The sequence below is a fragment of the Bombus huntii genome, chromosome 4 (genome assembly GCF_024542735.1).
Source record: "Bombus huntii isolate Logan2020A chromosome 4, iyBomHunt1.1, whole genome shotgun sequence".
Classification (NCBI taxonomy): Eukaryota; Metazoa; Arthropoda; class Insecta; order Hymenoptera; family Apidae; genus Bombus; species Bombus huntii.
The window spans coordinates 6,800,315-6,817,173 of NC_066241.1; the positions used below are offsets into that span (position 1 = coordinate 6,800,315).

At 38.5% G+C, this 16,859-nt stretch overlaps 1 protein-coding gene and 1 long non-coding RNA gene across 3 annotated transcripts in view; one reads left to right on the forward strand and one right to left on the reverse strand.

The window, feature by feature from the left end:
• The window catches only part of LOC126864649 (serine/threonine-protein kinase NLK), a 232,167-nt gene that overhangs the window by 123,049 nt on the left and 92,259 nt on the right, over positions 1 to 16,859 (forward strand). For both annotated transcript variants that reach the window (XR_007689272.1, XM_050616192.1), the window contains exon 2: positions 16,248 to 16,377. Coding sequence is in view for 1 of the 2 variants with exons in the window: in XM_050616192.1 (XP_050472149.1) it covers positions 16,248 to 16,377 (130 nt within the window). In the remaining variant the exon portion in view is untranslated. The remainder of the gene's footprint in view (positions 1 to 16,247; positions 16,378 to 16,859) is intronic.
• LOC126864667 (uncharacterized) overlaps positions 1 to 16,859 on the reverse strand; it is a 188,488-nt gene that overhangs the window by 74,068 nt on the left and 97,561 nt on the right. The gene's annotated exons all lie outside the window — the stretch shown is intronic.

The window sequence follows — 16,859 nt, forward strand, 5'->3', positions numbered from 1 at the left end:
TGTCTGCGTTCAGGCAATTATAAATTATCGCCTGCTACGCATAATCGACGGTATTAATTACGCGAGCCGCGCGTGCCTGCCGTGTTCTTGATTTCTCGTCGGATTACTCTTCGCAAATTCTGAAAGGTATAGGAAGATTTTGTAAAATTGATCGCGGTTGGTGGTCTGTTCGTTTCGGGTTATTCATTAATCGTGTGTGACACGAGGCGTGTTTGCAGTTGCAGTGGCTGCAAAAAGTATTTCTACGCGCGTTTATTTTGCAACGAAGTACCGAAGATGCGAAAGTATGTGTAAGATTCGATAAATCAACCGCAATTGCGTCTGATTCCTTCCTTGAAGCTTCTTTGCGTTATTGATGATAGGCGTAATAATATTTTATTGTACTCTTTGACAACAGCCTTTTATAAAATCAAATACGAGTACTCAGGGCGATATAGAATGGCTACTAATGGTATTTCTACGCACTTTTAGTTTTCAACGAAGCGTGGTTAATATAATTATTCGTCTCGACCATTTAAAACTCTGCTTCTAATGATTATCATGACATATATCTCCAACATAGCGTCAAGGGAACTGTATATAGGTTTCTTTTTATTATTATTATTATTATTATTATTTAATTTGTACTTTACAATTTCATCACCCGAACATTTGGTAAATAACTTATTTGTTAAATAACATGTGGATGGCTACCCCAGCGGGATACCATTTTATGGTTTGACTAATTTATTTCTTCAATGAAGTCAGTGGAGTGTTTTCTTTTTAATCTTCTTTCTACGAGAGTCGTATATAGGTGTAGCAGATAAAATTGAACTTACGAAATGAAACACGTGTTTCATCCGATAATATCATCAAGATATCACGTCCTATAACCATCGCTTAAAAACCTCTCATCCTTCAATTACTAAATTACTTCGTTGTAATATCCATACACAGTATGGCCTGTTTAACGATAAACGCTTGAATATCTGGAAAAATACGAATGATACGGTAAAATGTTTAATCACGAACAGAAGTTGTATAGTATCGAAGGGGACATACCGTGCCATCTTTTCTTCTGTTTCTTTTTCTATCTATTTGTCATTGCGATGATTTTCGAACGTCCTATAAAATTCTAAAACGAGATACTAAAATTCTTCGATAGAGATACTCATTTTTTATTACGTGGAATAAGTATTCCAACATTCTCACAGCCACGACGAACTTGTGTCTTCCGTACCAAGTTTTTCCCTCGTAATTCCTCGCCTTTCGCTCGATCTCGTGCGGAAACACGTCTCTTTAATTAATATTCATCCTTATTATCCCAGTACACGATCGAACTAGATCGTCGTTATCGATTAATAATCCCTGGCAGTCGCGTAATCGACGTAACGCGAGCACAAATACCGACGTTCGGTCGTTCGATCGCGAAAATACAAGATTTCGTTTTCCATCGATCGCTAATGAAAAAAAAAAGGAAGAAAGGCTTAATCTGATCGTGAATAAATTACCGGCTCGTCCTCTTACGGGACACCACCGAAGCAGGGGCAGCGTGCGCGCGAAAAACCGGATCGATTTCAGGACTTTATTACCGCGTCGTTATCGCCGCCTCTAATTGCGCTCATAATTAATCAGAGGATTTTTTTACGCGGTCATCGCGGGCTCGGTAATTAAATTGAGAGTTAGTCGTCGATCGTATCGCGGTAATAATGTCGCGGAAAATGCTTGGACGATGCGACCTGCACAGGAGGCCGGCGTTAGCGCTTGTTTAACGAGAAAGAAAAACGACCAGATCCCTTCTTCCTTGTTTCTTGTTGTCATTAGAGTTTATAAAAGATTATCAGGCAGGTTTCATCGAAGCTTTTGTTGCTTACTTGCGTTATTATTGGTTTGATCGATGTTCGGGTTAATTTTTGTCCTTCTCGAGATTCTACATTGGAGAAATCTTTTCATTTTGTAATATATCATTTTAGTGATATATTGCTTTGGATATTCTACGTGTAGAGATAACGTACACTGTCGTTCGTAAGTATCGGAATACGTGCGGCAAATGAGGAATTTATAAGGAATTTATCGGAAAATTATTAAGATCTCCAATCGTTGATTCGATCGATATGAAACAGGACGTATGGTTGATGAATCAGGTTAATTGCCCTTCGTGCTCATAATAATGGTTCATGGAGAAAGTAGATTTTTCTCGTTGCTGTGGGGTGGGGGAGGGGATGTTTAGCCAGATCTTACGAGTCAGGTTTTATTCGCGAGCAGAAAGAGCGGTTTGAAAAGTGAATTCCTCGAGAATCACCGTGACACTGCCGGATTTGTCTTTCTATTTTGTCGTAGGAAAGTTTTCCGTGCTATATATACTCGTCGGAAGCGCCGGAAGAAACAGCCAATCAAATCGATATATTAAACACCATTGTGTTTGATAAGCGAAGAATTTATTTCGTAGGAACGAATTTATATAGAAATATTAAATCGCGGACAGGATTTCACTTAACGATTACAAAGAGAAATAAAAATCACGTTTAAAAACGTTTTCCCAGTGGCTGTTTGCACGATTCTTTTTACTCTTTAATGATTCACATAGGAATTTCTCCCCTCTTTTCTTCTTACTTTTCATCCGCAGGTTTTTCTTGGGTAGCTTTGTAATTCCCGAAGAATCGTCTGCTGGCAATCAGCGTATACGTAACGTGAGTCGTATTGGATTATTTCTTTTGGCTCACGCGTGTTGATGGTTGCAAGATGCGACGAGTACAGGAAATGTCTGAAAAAACCTATATCATATGGATGATTGGAGAGATCATTTGGAAATGTGTAAAAAAAGATCTATATCATCTGGAGCGACATTACGACTATAACACAGATAAATATACCCTTAAAAAAGCTTGCGCAGTATTTCTAATACTTTATTTTTGGGACATTGAATAATTTACAAAATCCTCGTTTTTCGATCGTATACATCTTATTACTGGTTTATTGCATCCTGCAAATGGTTCCTCTCTCGCCACTAATATGCTAATGTAAACATTTTCAAACACACTTACCCGATCCTCATCCACACAAATTATTCTCAGTCCGGCGATAGGAATTTCGATCGTGAAACTTTTAAACGCGAACGCGACAAAAGCAAAAATAAATAAAAGGTGCAGGTAATAATGTCGCAGAAAGAACTTGGATAACGTTGAAGAGGAATATTCTATTCGCGAACGCGATTACGTGGCACTGCGACGCTCTCAACCAGCCACGTTGGAAAACGGCCGAAAAAGCTGCACCGACCGCAGAACGCCGATTCTCTAAACACAGCGCCACTGATTGCAAGATAACAGGTCAGCGCATCTCGTAGAACCGTTTTACCGCTTCGAAGTAGCAAGAAACGCTTAACGCAAACACGAATCCGCCAGCTTCTTGTTCCCAGGATCTAATCTTTCTGCTTCCTATCATCATCCACCAAGCAACGAGTATTACGATTTTTCTGGCGGAACTCCTCTTATGACGCGCCTTTGCGCTCATCACTCGCAATAAAAATCACGCTAGCGACCATTAATGCTTTTATCATTAATTCTTGCGTCCCCTTTTTTGCTGCTACTTTTTGCGAGAAAAGGAAATTTTATGCGATTGTTTATCACGCGTGAATGAATTTGGAATATTAACGCCGAGCTTCAGAGTGAAAGGATCGAGTGTTTGATACGTCGTTAGTAGAGTAGAGTACTCGTCACGGTATTTAATAGCCGAGAAAGACGTCTGCTTACGGTTCTACTCTTTCAATTATTTTCGTAAACTATCTGCCGTCTAAAAATAAGGCTATCCCGCGCCTTAATTGCAATTTCTGGTTCGCTACTTTAGGATTTTCGTACAATTATCGGAGACAAATTACGTTACCGATTGATTGCTGAATTTGACCGATTTAATAGGTTGGTCCTGTGGTCGCGTCTGATTTGAGTTCGATCGGTGAGATTGGTCCGCGAATGGGATTGGCCGGACCGGTCGAAAGCCCTGCGACGGCCTCCCACCATTTCGCAGCAATGCGGAAGCCGTGCCGTCAGCCTCAAGGTCACCGGTGCACCTCAAGGTCACGAGCTTTTTGCTCGTGTGCCAATCCGTCTCGATCCTTGCCAATTTGCACACCGCGCTGCGACACATTGATCCCCCTAATTGTGTCAGTCATTCGAATCTTTCTACTGTCGATCCTTTCTTTCGATCCTTTTTTTTTTCAGAAAAAATATATTTCTTTTTTTCTTTCCTTTTTCCTCCCTTTTTTCTGATTTCTGTCATTTTTTCGTGGCAATGAAAATTTGATGAGGATCGATCGAGTTATGACGCTTCCAAGATTAGAAACGATATCTTCGTCATTTTGGAAAATCAGACAAAAGGCAGTTAGTTGTTAAAAATCGTGATATTTTCAAGGTTAGGAGGAATATTTACGCTTTTTGGAAAGTGAAAATGGAATTTAATATTTACACATTGAGGAAGTATATATTTTTTTGTTTTTGTTTTGCGATGAAAACGGTACCTGTTTTTATCTTTTTGATATTGAAAACGGGGAAGGTCGATCGCTGAAAAAAATGTGGCGGCACGGGCCACGGAACTTTTCAACGGCTCCGGATGCAAAGCGCGACGCCGCCAAAGCGCAACACCGACGTGCCCAATGTACCATCGATATCTTCACACTCTTTCCGCCGAATTCTCGGAAGAGCATACACGTGCCAGTACTGGCGGCACATCTAATGAATGCACGCGAGTGGGGGATATCGATGGGCTACGAAGGGAAGAATCTGCGCGATCCGAAACAAAAGCAGAGTCAGTCTGTCTTGCGCCATTAAATGTGTAACTTCTCGGTACTATTTGCATAGCAACGCGTCGAATGATCTCGCGGTGTCTATCGTTATTTGTTAGTTGTTACCTGTTGTCTGTTAAGTGTAATTGTTAGTTGTTAATTGTTAACTCTGATTGTTGATTAGTTTTAATAAAACTATTGTTCGTTAAAAACACCAAGAGTAGTTCCTTACGCACCTATCACCATACCTACCTCAAAAATATCTTCGCTGTGGATACAATGTTTTTAACTGTTTAATAGCGAAATATAATCGTTCTTGACATCTAGTTATCGCAAAAACATATTTAAGCATAGAAATAATATTTTTGTTTCTTCTGTAGCGAGAGAGAAATGTTGGGTGGATCGTTCCTGACATTTGTAAAAATTGTTCGCAAATTTTTTAAATTCATTTTTTCATTTAATATGTTGCTATTTCGTCATGTGGATTTATTTTAACATTATGAAGGTTCTTTCGCAACGGCTGGTCAGGGACCCGGTCGCGTGTAGACAGTGACTGGCATGCGTGCGAGAGATCGATAACTTTTTCCCCACCTTTCGCCATTCTTGCTGACAACACGCGCAGCTATTTCCAGGTTTCAACAATTACAGGTTGCAAAAGCAAATTAAAGTTGAAAAATTAACAGGAAGCTGGTAAATACCGTTGATTGTAATGCCATCTAAATAATAAACGAGCCATCGTTGATAAATTCTCAGTCTCGTTTTATGTTATATCTAAAAATAATCAATAACCATTTTCTGATTTTAACATTCAAAAAGTAATTAATAACCGAATGGTGTCTTATCGTCCTGAAAAATATCTTTTCTAAATTTAACTTAAAAGTACATACAAATTTCTCTAATTTTAATATTTATATATATATATAGGTAACAAATATTTAAATTTTCTAAATTTAACTTACAGAGTCGCAGAAATTGCATCAGATTATTTCTCATAAATCATTCATTCGCATAAATTCACTTTCTATTTAATATCCATCTTCTAATTTTAATGTTCAAGGCGATACATGATTAATTCTTCGTTTGGAACTCTTCGAAAATATTTTTCGTAGATCGAGTTATCGCAAATCACGAAAGTCTCGATCGACAACTCGAAACTAATTTCCATCGTTTTCGACCAGAATCGTAGCGAGTAAATTATGCGAATGTTAAACGATCCCGATCGTGGTCTTCCTCGGTTTTCAGCGTTAACAATTCATCGGTCTGCTTGAAATTTATGCATGTCTAGATGAGAGAGAATACAATGCTCGTCCACGTGGCACAGACGATAATGTTTCCCTTCGTATTCCTCTATGACGATAACGCACAAACCTAATGTTGAGGTTTTATCGGTAGCGACCCGAAGGGAAATAAGGTGCTCGTAGTATCCAACTTTTCGTGTTCTTCGAAAATGTTACTCTCAACGACACAGGTAGAACACGCGTGCCGAATGAATGGAATCTTTCAGACCTGAATCGGTTGTCTGTTGGACCAGTTCTGACCCACGTAATCGCTTAAGATAACGTTGACTAACAATAAGAACGATTCATTGTCTCTGATCTTTGAATCGAATCTTTTGTCCTCCGATTTGTTTAATGCATTCACAGATCTTTTTATGGTTTTAATAGTTTTGTTAACTCGGATACGATTAACTAATACATTTCAGGGATATTAGTATATTTTACAGACGTATGAATACACATAGAACCAAATACTATTTAAATAGAATGACAAGGAATTTTAACAACAATATTATTACAATTAATATATTTGAAGGATAGATTTTTATATTATCTCACTAACATCTTATTCTCTCGTTTATTATTTTCTCATATAATAGTTAAATATAATTCATAGGAATTTTTATGCTTTGAAATCAAAGTAGAAATTTGGTATATGATTAAACAAATTTCCAGTTGTAGAACGTTGAAAATATCATTCAGTAAACGATACCTCAATTTGTTATATTCCTTCGAAATTCCTAGTGGCCGTAGATACATCATAATCCAAATTCTCCACTGAAAATCTACTGCAACATAATTAATGAAATTCCACTGTTCGATCGTATCGTGGACTCTCGTCTATTATTAACGAAATTTGTGGAAACTCGCGATACCATGTCGCCTGTTTAAAAATTCACGAGCCACACATCCCTGCAAACTCGTTTCGTTTCCAAACGGATGAATCATTCACTAGCAACGTTATAGCGAACAAACAATACCGTCACGTTTATTCAGGGGATTATACGACAACGTCTGGATAAATAGATAAAACCGTAAGTCATCGTGCAACGAATTAATATCGTTTGTATCGTTTAATTAAACACTGATTAAGCTGTACGATCCTCGATAACGCTTGCCCTTTTACCCTTATTTTCATAGTGACACCGAATGAGGGTAATAGAGGGGATAGTAGAGGGTTGAGACCCACCAGCCCTTCTCTGTCTCGTTGTTGATTTTTCTTTGTTCGTTCGTAACTGCGCTATCGGTTTATCGGCGCAATGTTTAATTGGATGGTAATTAAATGGAACTGGACGCGATAACGTTTACGAATTATGCCTACTTCTATTTCATTTGCGGAAATTCTGTCTTTGTTACACCGTTATTTTGTTACAGGATTTCTCGCGTGTAATTGCGGCCAGCATTATCCGTTCACTCGGATATTCGGTTTAGAGTTAATTGAATTGAACCGGCCGTACTTTAATTACTTTATTTTATTGTTCGAATGCTTTTTACGTAAGCGGCGGGTTCGATTATCGTCGAACACGTTATTTGGCTAGTTGCTAAGCGAATCGAACTGCGCGCTACGGTGTTTGTTACTTGTCTTTGTCGTGTCTTCGTTTGGGGCTTGTTCTAGGAGTATTTTTATAAGAACTGTAGACTCGTGGTTAAATACTACGATATCGAGATTTTGCATTAAAATTATTAATACGAGTGACACGTGCACGATTATCGTTCGATAGGACACGCGGTTTATTCGTTTGTTGCGCTTTGGGGTTGTTCCAGAAGTGTACGTTTCCAAGTGAAACGAGTTGCGCATCATAAAATTAAGAATCGGGTTTAAAGTTATTAAAAGTAAGCGATGTATACGATTATCGTTGAACGGAAGAAGAAGAAGAAGAAGAAGAAGAAGAAGAAGAAGAAGAAGAAGAAGAAGAGATCTTAATATTAATAAATTTCGAAGCTGAAGCTTTTGATAAATATTGCGATGGAAAACAGTGGTATCGGAAATATAACAGAAGACGATATTTAACGGGAGAAACGCGCGATATTCGTCAGTTTTCCCATTTCACCGGCTGCGTAGAAGTTTGCGAGCGTAATTTCCCGCTGTGGGCAAAATCACTGGGCTTCCAAGAAAATCATCGGGCGCCGGTTCAACGTTTCAGCCGGTCGCTCCGCCAGCTAGTATAGTTGCTCGCTGAACTATTTAATGCTCGTCAGACTTTCGACGCGGCAAAATCGCGCTCAGCTCTCCTCGCTCCTTTCACCTACACAACGACGCCCAACGAGAACGACGACACGCAAAAACGAACACACAGAGATGAACGAACCGAGACAGCGACGGGAAAACAAGTTTTCGCGAGCACCACCCGGTCGAATTACTATTATTTTCCACCTACGGAAAGACGATGTTATAGTAAAATAAATACCGTATGAAACTTTAGTCGATAATATTTCAACGTGGCATTATATTTCTACGTTTTACGTTGTTCAATTTTTTTTTAATAATTTATACCTTGGTTGATTAACGGTGACTCGCAAGAGTTGAATTACGCTATATGGGAAAGTGCAGAGTTAACGCAATTAACACCTTCCGAGAGCTTGGAAATTTGGAAATTTGCGTATGAACAAATTTGAAAGTTTCGCAATTTGAGAATAGAACGTTGGAGAAATTGGGTAGTTTGAAAGTCGGAGAGTTAACAAATTCGAAAAGTCGATAGTCGGTGTAGCTTGGGAATTTGAAAATTTCGAAAATCGAGGATTCGAGAGTTTCGAGCATTGAAACTTCGTCGATACGAGAATTTCGCAAAACCGAAAGTTCGTAGGAGTTTTCGCGAGCACTGTCGTTTTTTTTTTTTTTTTTTCTCCTGTGAGAAGAAGGTGTTTCGATAAAACGAACTTGGAGGCAGAATTTCACTCGATGATATTTCAATATGCAGAAGCATGTTCATAATATTTTTTTCCATGTTTCGCTTTGATTTACTTTAGTCGATTAATGGTGATTTACACGGGTTAAATCAGGCTACATGAAAAATAAACGAATATTCTGGTGTATCGAGTAGAAAATAGGTAGAGCGTGATCGGTATTGGTATCGATTTGTTCGATATTTAGTTAAAACATTCTACGGGGAATTAATGCGGCAGTTTCCCCCGTATAAAGAAAATCGATAACAAAATAGAGGCGAAACGAGTTCCATTAGCGGCGTGGAGTTCCGTTTAATCAGCGTTTAATTAAATATTCCGCGATGATGATGTTAGAACGATGAATTTAAAATGAGAAGAAAAATGTTGGATGAAATAAAATAAGGGTGGAGTATACTGTGTTTACTATGGGGATGAGCTTTTGTAGGATATACTGTACGATTTAATTACCGATTAATTAGATACTCCACGCGATAATCAACTCGAACTCTATTTGAAAATCGATTGGAATAGCTGCGATAACAAAATACAGAGATGAAACGATTTTGCGCTTACGACGCATCGTTCGACACACGAGGGTTGACCGACGAACATTATTAAACCCCCTTTGACGGAATTAGTGCACGATGAAATGCTCCTGTGCTATAATTATTCTACTCTAATCGTATCGAAAAGGTCGCTACATATATTAGAAAAATTGGTAACCGTATCGTAAGAAAGTACAGCGAGATCGTCGAACCGCTTTTAAGTTTTAACCCTCGAAACCGCATTTGTTTTATCAGGTTGTCCGAAAAGTTTCTTTCGTTTCGTAAGGTGATAATAGACGAACAACAATTTCTGTTTTATATTATTTTACTGAATTAAGTATGATTGATTTCGTTCTATTATTATATTCGTGCATAATTCAACGAACTAATATAAAACAAAAAATATTGCGCGTCTATTATTTCCTTATAAAACGAAAGAAACTTTTCGGACAACCTAACGCATCGTAGAATAGAAGCAAATCGAAAAATACGTTCTCCCTTTATATTCTTCTTTTCAACGATGATCCAGTGAAAGGAACAACGAGAAGAAATCACCTTTCGATTGTACGACAGAAAGTAAGATAAAATCTATTCTCATTATACGCAGTAAATTTCCTACTTGTTCGTAGACCAGCTGCCTCTTATCGTTGCTTTCATTTTCGATCTCAAAAGATCTATTCAAATTTCTCCACGTGATAAATAGCTCGTTGCCTACGTACCGCGAACCACCTCTTTTCTCCAATAAACCACTTAAATTTATTTTTCGTTACTCTTTAAAATTCACTATACCGCAATTCGAATCATTTCTCAAATTCTTTTAACTCCGCAAAAGAAAGAACGATTATCTTATCTATGAATTATCTTTCAATTTACGTAAGATTTACCCAGCGAAATATCGGATGTAGTTTTAAAGAAAGAAAGACATTTTTTTACTCTTCCTGAGATTTTCAATGCCGACGGAAAGACTAGCAGCCGTGACGTTCAACGTGTTAGAAGACAGTCCATAACGAGACACGAGGTTGAACTTAGAGACATTCCATTTGCAGAATAGATTCGCGACAGCGTAAGGGGTTGAATCTCTGCAACGTGCTGTTTCCGGGCATTGTCGAGGCGGTTCGATTTAATTTCACATGCAAGCGGTCCGGAATTAAAGCGAGGCCGCGTGAACGGGATTTGATGGGATTCTACTTCGAATGGACGTGCGGCAAACAAGCGGCGCAAAAAGCGCGCGTTGTCCGCCGCAGAAACGGTAATGGCATTGTTGGTCGTTAAACGGCCGGCTAAACGATCTCTATAAATACATCGGATCTAGTTTCCAAATTTTCTATTAAATAGAACCAAGGGAATATATTCTCGCGAATACATCCGCCAGTAGAGTTCTGTCATCTTTAACACTGGAACAACCGATAGTTAACGCGAAGCTGTTTCTACTAAAACCATTCAAAATGACTGGTCTTTAAAAAATACGTAATAATAGAATATTCTTATATTTGTTAATTTATTCATTTCATACGGAAGGAATTCCATGTTATGTAGTACATTTTTGGTATTATTAATCCATCTGGGACCATGATCTTTAAACGAGAGTTGACACATTTATAAAATTGTAGAATCAGTCAGTTTTGACTAGTGTGATATTTCTAGTGTTAGCATCTAGCGATCTGGCGATCGATCAGCAATTTTCCTGATAATCGATATCGTCATATCGAATGATACGTTGTAAAAATTTTAAAAACGTGTGGGAAGTTGTACAAAACCCTTTTACATCTTGACAAGAAAATTCTACCAAATGTCCAAATCGGACAAATTGTGAATGTAAACAACTAAAAAAACAAAAAAAAGACACCTTGACAAGTACCAGTCATTTTTATTATATGGTATGAGTAGCTTTGATCCAAAATTATTTTGAACTTAAATACATAAAGAACGAAATAAAATTCACTATATCATTCTTTTAGTTATCGTTGCGAGAGTCATCACGTCATTGCGGGGAAAAAATATAACATGAAGTAGGAATTTTAAAATAAAATTGTAAAACCAGTCAATTTGACTGATATGGTAGTTCTAGTGTTAAAATACAATTTCCATGTACATTTCTAAGTTGCGATATGTTTGGTGTTGTTGCGAGGTGAATGACGAATTTATAGAAGTATTCGATTAAATGAATGGCGAATTAAAATTAAGAAAAGCGGAGAATTCTTCGGGATAAATAGAGAAGTACACGTTGGCGAGTCTCTTTATTGGCTTGCACGATAGTTGCTGCGTTCTATTTGAAGATAAAAGACGTTGTTTATGAATAGATAGAGACTGGTACGTGTGTTCCGAAGATAATGGAGCCTGTTTCGAATGCAACAGTATTGTTTGCAGAATATTGGAATATTCGAGGCTTATGTTAAGAAGAAGATATTTATAGAGGAAATGGTATTTTGGGCAGTTCGATAATGTTTGAAAAGAAATGACGCGATCTAAAGTGTGGATTCTAAAAGTATTGCAGTAATAGTACAATAACTGGAGTACATTTACAGTGACAATAGCGATATGAAAATAATGCAAGTATAGTTGTTATAATATCGTTCTAATAATTACGACATTGCTAAGTTGTAACATATGAAATGTCCCATGAAAAATTGGAAATCACGCGTAATATTAAATAACGGAAGATGATGATTCGTTTCCGTGAGTTTATTTATCAAAAGATCGTGCAAATAATCGTAAAGTGTAATATGAATTTCGAAGAATAATGTTTGTAATGTTGTCGCTTCAACCGTTTGATAATTTATGGAGTATCGCAGTTAGTACAATATTAAAAATCAAAAGTATCCTAGGATTTGCATAAAGTGCTTCTTAACAATTCAGCTTCTTGTTCGTGGGTCATAAAAAATAATCGCAGAAGGAATTATTCAATATTCATTCCACCACAAAAGCTCATCTTTCATTTAACCTGAAAGTCCAGCCTGAAGCCCTTGCAACGTCATGAATTATCAGCTCTATCTGGACGTTACGTTCTCGTTTAAAAACAGTATTTCCACGGTGAACCTCGGTTAGGAACTAGAGAATCTCGATTTAAAACTTCCTCTCAAAACAAATCCCGGGCAACCAAGCAAGCAGAAGCAAGCTCGGAAGCTTTATCGGAAGCGAAAGCCAGACAAAGAAGAGTTGAAAAAAACGGGAAAGAGGTGGAAGAGGTCGTAACTTTTGCAGAAAATTGCGACTGCCTGGTTAAATTGCGCGTCCTTTATTCCCTTTATTTCCTCGCGACCGATTCTTTTTTTCCTCGTCTGATTTTTTTCCCTCCCCTTTTTCTCGTCGCATGTCGGAATTTATGCGCGCCACCATGCTTGATAACAATGTTGCGGTGTAATATGCGGAGGGAACGTGTCACATGGCCGAACGAACAGAACAGAAAGGAACACGTATGCGTGTTTGGCTCACGCGTGTGAGTTTCAAGTAACATCGATCCGATGAGAATTCAACCCGATTAAATTAACCCGCGCTTGGATGTTAATTATCGTCCAATGGAATTAACCCTTCCGGCTGGAAAGAAAAGGATAGAGGAAAAGGCAGACGTAGGCAGGTACTTGTTGATTCGAGAAACCATCTTCTTATCGGTGGTGAAGAGTGCCTGGCTTCTTTGGTTGCTTAAATTCGATTACACGATTGTCCAAGGTTTGTTGCGTGACAAGAGAAAATTTCTTCAGGAATGTTAATTCTTCGAGGTCCCATAGTTGAAGTCGTAGCGGCACTCGGCAGCAAAGAACAACTCTCTTTTCAACGGTTTCGTCGAATCATAGTATACCATCGTTGACAGACTGTTTACGAAAGACCTACGAAACATAAGCAAGATCTTGACGAAGCATAAGTATCGACAGGCCTAATGAACCATCGATATTCGATGGTCCTTCCGATAAATACTCGGAAGAAGGCGTACGTCACTACGATCGCGAATGCCTAACGAACGCGTGCGTAGTGGAAATATCGAGAGGTGACAAAAAGAAAAGAAAGGGATTAAGAGATCGGTCGAGACTCGTAACGAAACCATTAGTCGAGTTAATAAACACGATATTAAATAAAACGCCGAGTATTTCTTTGGCACTTTACACTTCCTACCATCTCAAAGTAATTGCAGTTGCAGCGAATCTTTTAATTTTTGACCTTTTGAATTTGCAAACTGTCGAATTTCTTAGTATTTTAACTTTCAAATTTTCAAATATTTAAATGATTTCCTAAATCTTTAAATTTACAAAGCTTCGAATTTTGATGTACCTAAGTTTCCAATGCTTCGTACTTCCAGATACTCAAATTCCCAAACCTTCGAATTCCCAAATATCCAAATTCTCAAGTCTTCAAACTTCTAACTTTCCAACCGTCCAATTCGTAATTTTTCAGACACTCCAATTTCCACGTTTTCCAGTCTTCGATTCCTCGAATACCCCAGCTTTGAAATTGAAACTTTGCAATTTCATTGTTACTCGATTGACTATGAAAAGAAAAGAAATGGTAGAAATGGCAGTGATGTTATGGGAGCTACGGTGAAGACGAACGGCAGCCAAACTTTTCGCTGGTTATCGCGATCGAATTTGGTGGTGTTAATTATCTTATCTGAAGAAAGACCCCCCGTTGAAGGGGGGTCCATAGCTGCAGACGGAGATTAAACTCGATTCACAGAAGCGAGTCACGAAACGAACGAAGAAAGGTACGACGATCTTCGAAAAGGGTCATCGCACTCGGTTTGCCGTGTATAACGGAAGTGAGGCCACTGATTTCGAGTAGAACGACCCTGAAGGAGTGCGTGCGACGCACATCGCGGACTTGCCTTCGCTAATTTGCTTTTCGATGCTCGTACAAAGCCATCCGCCACCACTTTTTACCGACCTTCCCTTCCTCTCCTATAAATCTTTTATAGAATATTTATATTATATCTTCAACCGTGGAAGAATGTTTGAAACTGTTGCGTTGCGTTTATCATCGATTTAATTCTCATTTTGCTTTATACATATTGGTTTATGCTGTTTTTCTTCATTCTCAGAAATGTTTTTGCCTTTTCTATCATATGAGAATGTTTGAATTCGTTGGAGATAGTCGTCAGAGTTTTGAATTATTATTTCATTTTATACGTACATTTTCTGCCAGATCAACGAATTGAATCTTTGTACCTTAGGAAAGAAGAAATTAACAATCTGCATGGTTCATTTCTATCCCTACTACCCCTTCTCTACTCTACAAATATTATCAAACTTCGAGAAACCGTACGCTATAAAACGTCGCCTTACACTATAGTAATTCAGGTATAAGAACTAAATCTTTGTATCTTTTATAATCGTCAGATTCTCTGTGCACGTGTACGCAAGATATCGCGTGGCTACTCAGCGCGGTATTGCATTTTCCACAAAAGAGTTCCAAAAGGCGTTCGAAACCTGTCAACTCGCTCAAATAAACTCCAAACTCCGACGCTTTATACGGATCGATGTGTCTCATCTTATAAGTACTATCCTAATTTTTCATCGCGTTATACGAGCGTGTATTGGGTTGGCAACTAAGTGATTGCGGATTTTGTCATAACCACCTAATGGCAAAATCCCCAATCGTATAATTGCCAACCCAATATTATCAAACTTGATCTACCATGTTCTTGTTCTTCGTCCAACCCTTACTTCTCCCTTCTATTTGCCATTCGACAACTCAGAAAACGCACAGAAAGCAGTACGAACCGCACGACAACCGATTTTACGATCACGACCCTGTCTCTGAAAAATGTGAAAAAATCGGTTGATCGCGGCGTCGGGACGCGGATGACGTCGTCGGACAGGGTTCGACCAGCCGCGGGATGAGATTGACTGTCGAATGAAAACGAGGGATTGGAATCGTCGGTTTGCGGTGTCGTCTGACTGACAATGAAATCGAGCCACCGTAAACGAACTAATTGCAGGCACAATAATTATTCCAGGGACCAGGCCCTGTGCGGCCTCGTCGTCTGCTCGCGGATTACGAATCGATCGTGGCCGCTCTCTCTGTTATTAACCCTCCTAACCCCTGCTGCGTTCCTCCTATTCCCTGGCACTCGTGTTCGCGGATCGACGACCAACGTCGAAATTTATCGTCCCATCCGCTCTCTATCTCGATGTTGACTCTTCTGGGATTTCGATTGTTCGATGCTCGATGGATGAGTTCTGATCGTGGTAGGTTTTTCGGGGGGAGAGTGGTTGGTATCGGCTTTTGAAATTTTTCTTAATGAGTTTGACCGTGTTTCGAAGTATTTGCGGCGATAGATGATGTATATTGCCGATGAAATAGCTGCGAGATGGAAATATCAGCGAGGTCGATGAGCTTCGATGGTGGATAAATTTTGGGCTGAATAATCGTAGGGATCTTTGAAATTTTTGTTAACGAGTTGCACCGCGTTTTGGAGATTTCACAGCGATAGATGGAATTACGAGAATTTACAAATTGGATATGCGATCGTTTTTGTAGAAAATTATATCATCTGAATACGTTTCATTTGCAGTTGATGATAAAAAGTACTCTGCCATGTCCGGCATTTGGCGTATTTCAACCGAAATTATGAAGCGGATACGTAGAATCGATGCACGGCAATTCGATTAATAAACTAAAATTATTTAAAATCAACAAGATGATAAACCTCGTTATCGAGAATTTCATTTCAACGACTGCAGTTCCGATAAATCTACTTCCATTATATTCATTTATTTTATTACAAAGAAACGATAAAGCGTGTTTAATAATATCCTCTTCCAGCGATTGTTGGTAACGTTCGTATTTTATGATTTACAGGGCGGTGACGGATCCAAGGGACGGTAGGAGAGTGGCCTTGAAGAAACTGCCGAACGTCTTTCAGAGCCTCGTGAGTAGCAAACGGGTCTTCAGGGAGTTGAAGATGCTCTGCTTCTTCAAACACGAAAACGTAAGTAATATTTATTTTATTGCTCGCCTGGCATGTCGAAAAATTGAAGCTTTTCAGAGTTATAAAGTATAACTGTTGAACGATCATGATAATTTTTTCGCTATAACGATCGATCAAATTTTGTCGTCTCTGAAACGGCACTTCGAAACGTTTTTATTTCTTTCTACGTTTATATACCGTTTACGGAACAGCATGGTAGACGTTGAAAGATCGAGCAATCGCTTAAGTTATATTTCTTATTGAATCCTCTAGCGTTTTCTGTTTTCTCTCTGACAGACGTTGGAAATTTTATTATGAAAATTTCATAAAGAATACGATTGAATTTTAGAAATAGACGAGTATTCAAATTCTGTCGTCAAATACAATGCTTCCAAGTATCGAATTCTTCTGTTTTTCTGAAATTATTTTCAAGTTTCAAGTTGCTTAAAAATTGTTCGCACTTGAAACGTAGCGTGTTTGACTTTCAAGTAACAAAACAGCCG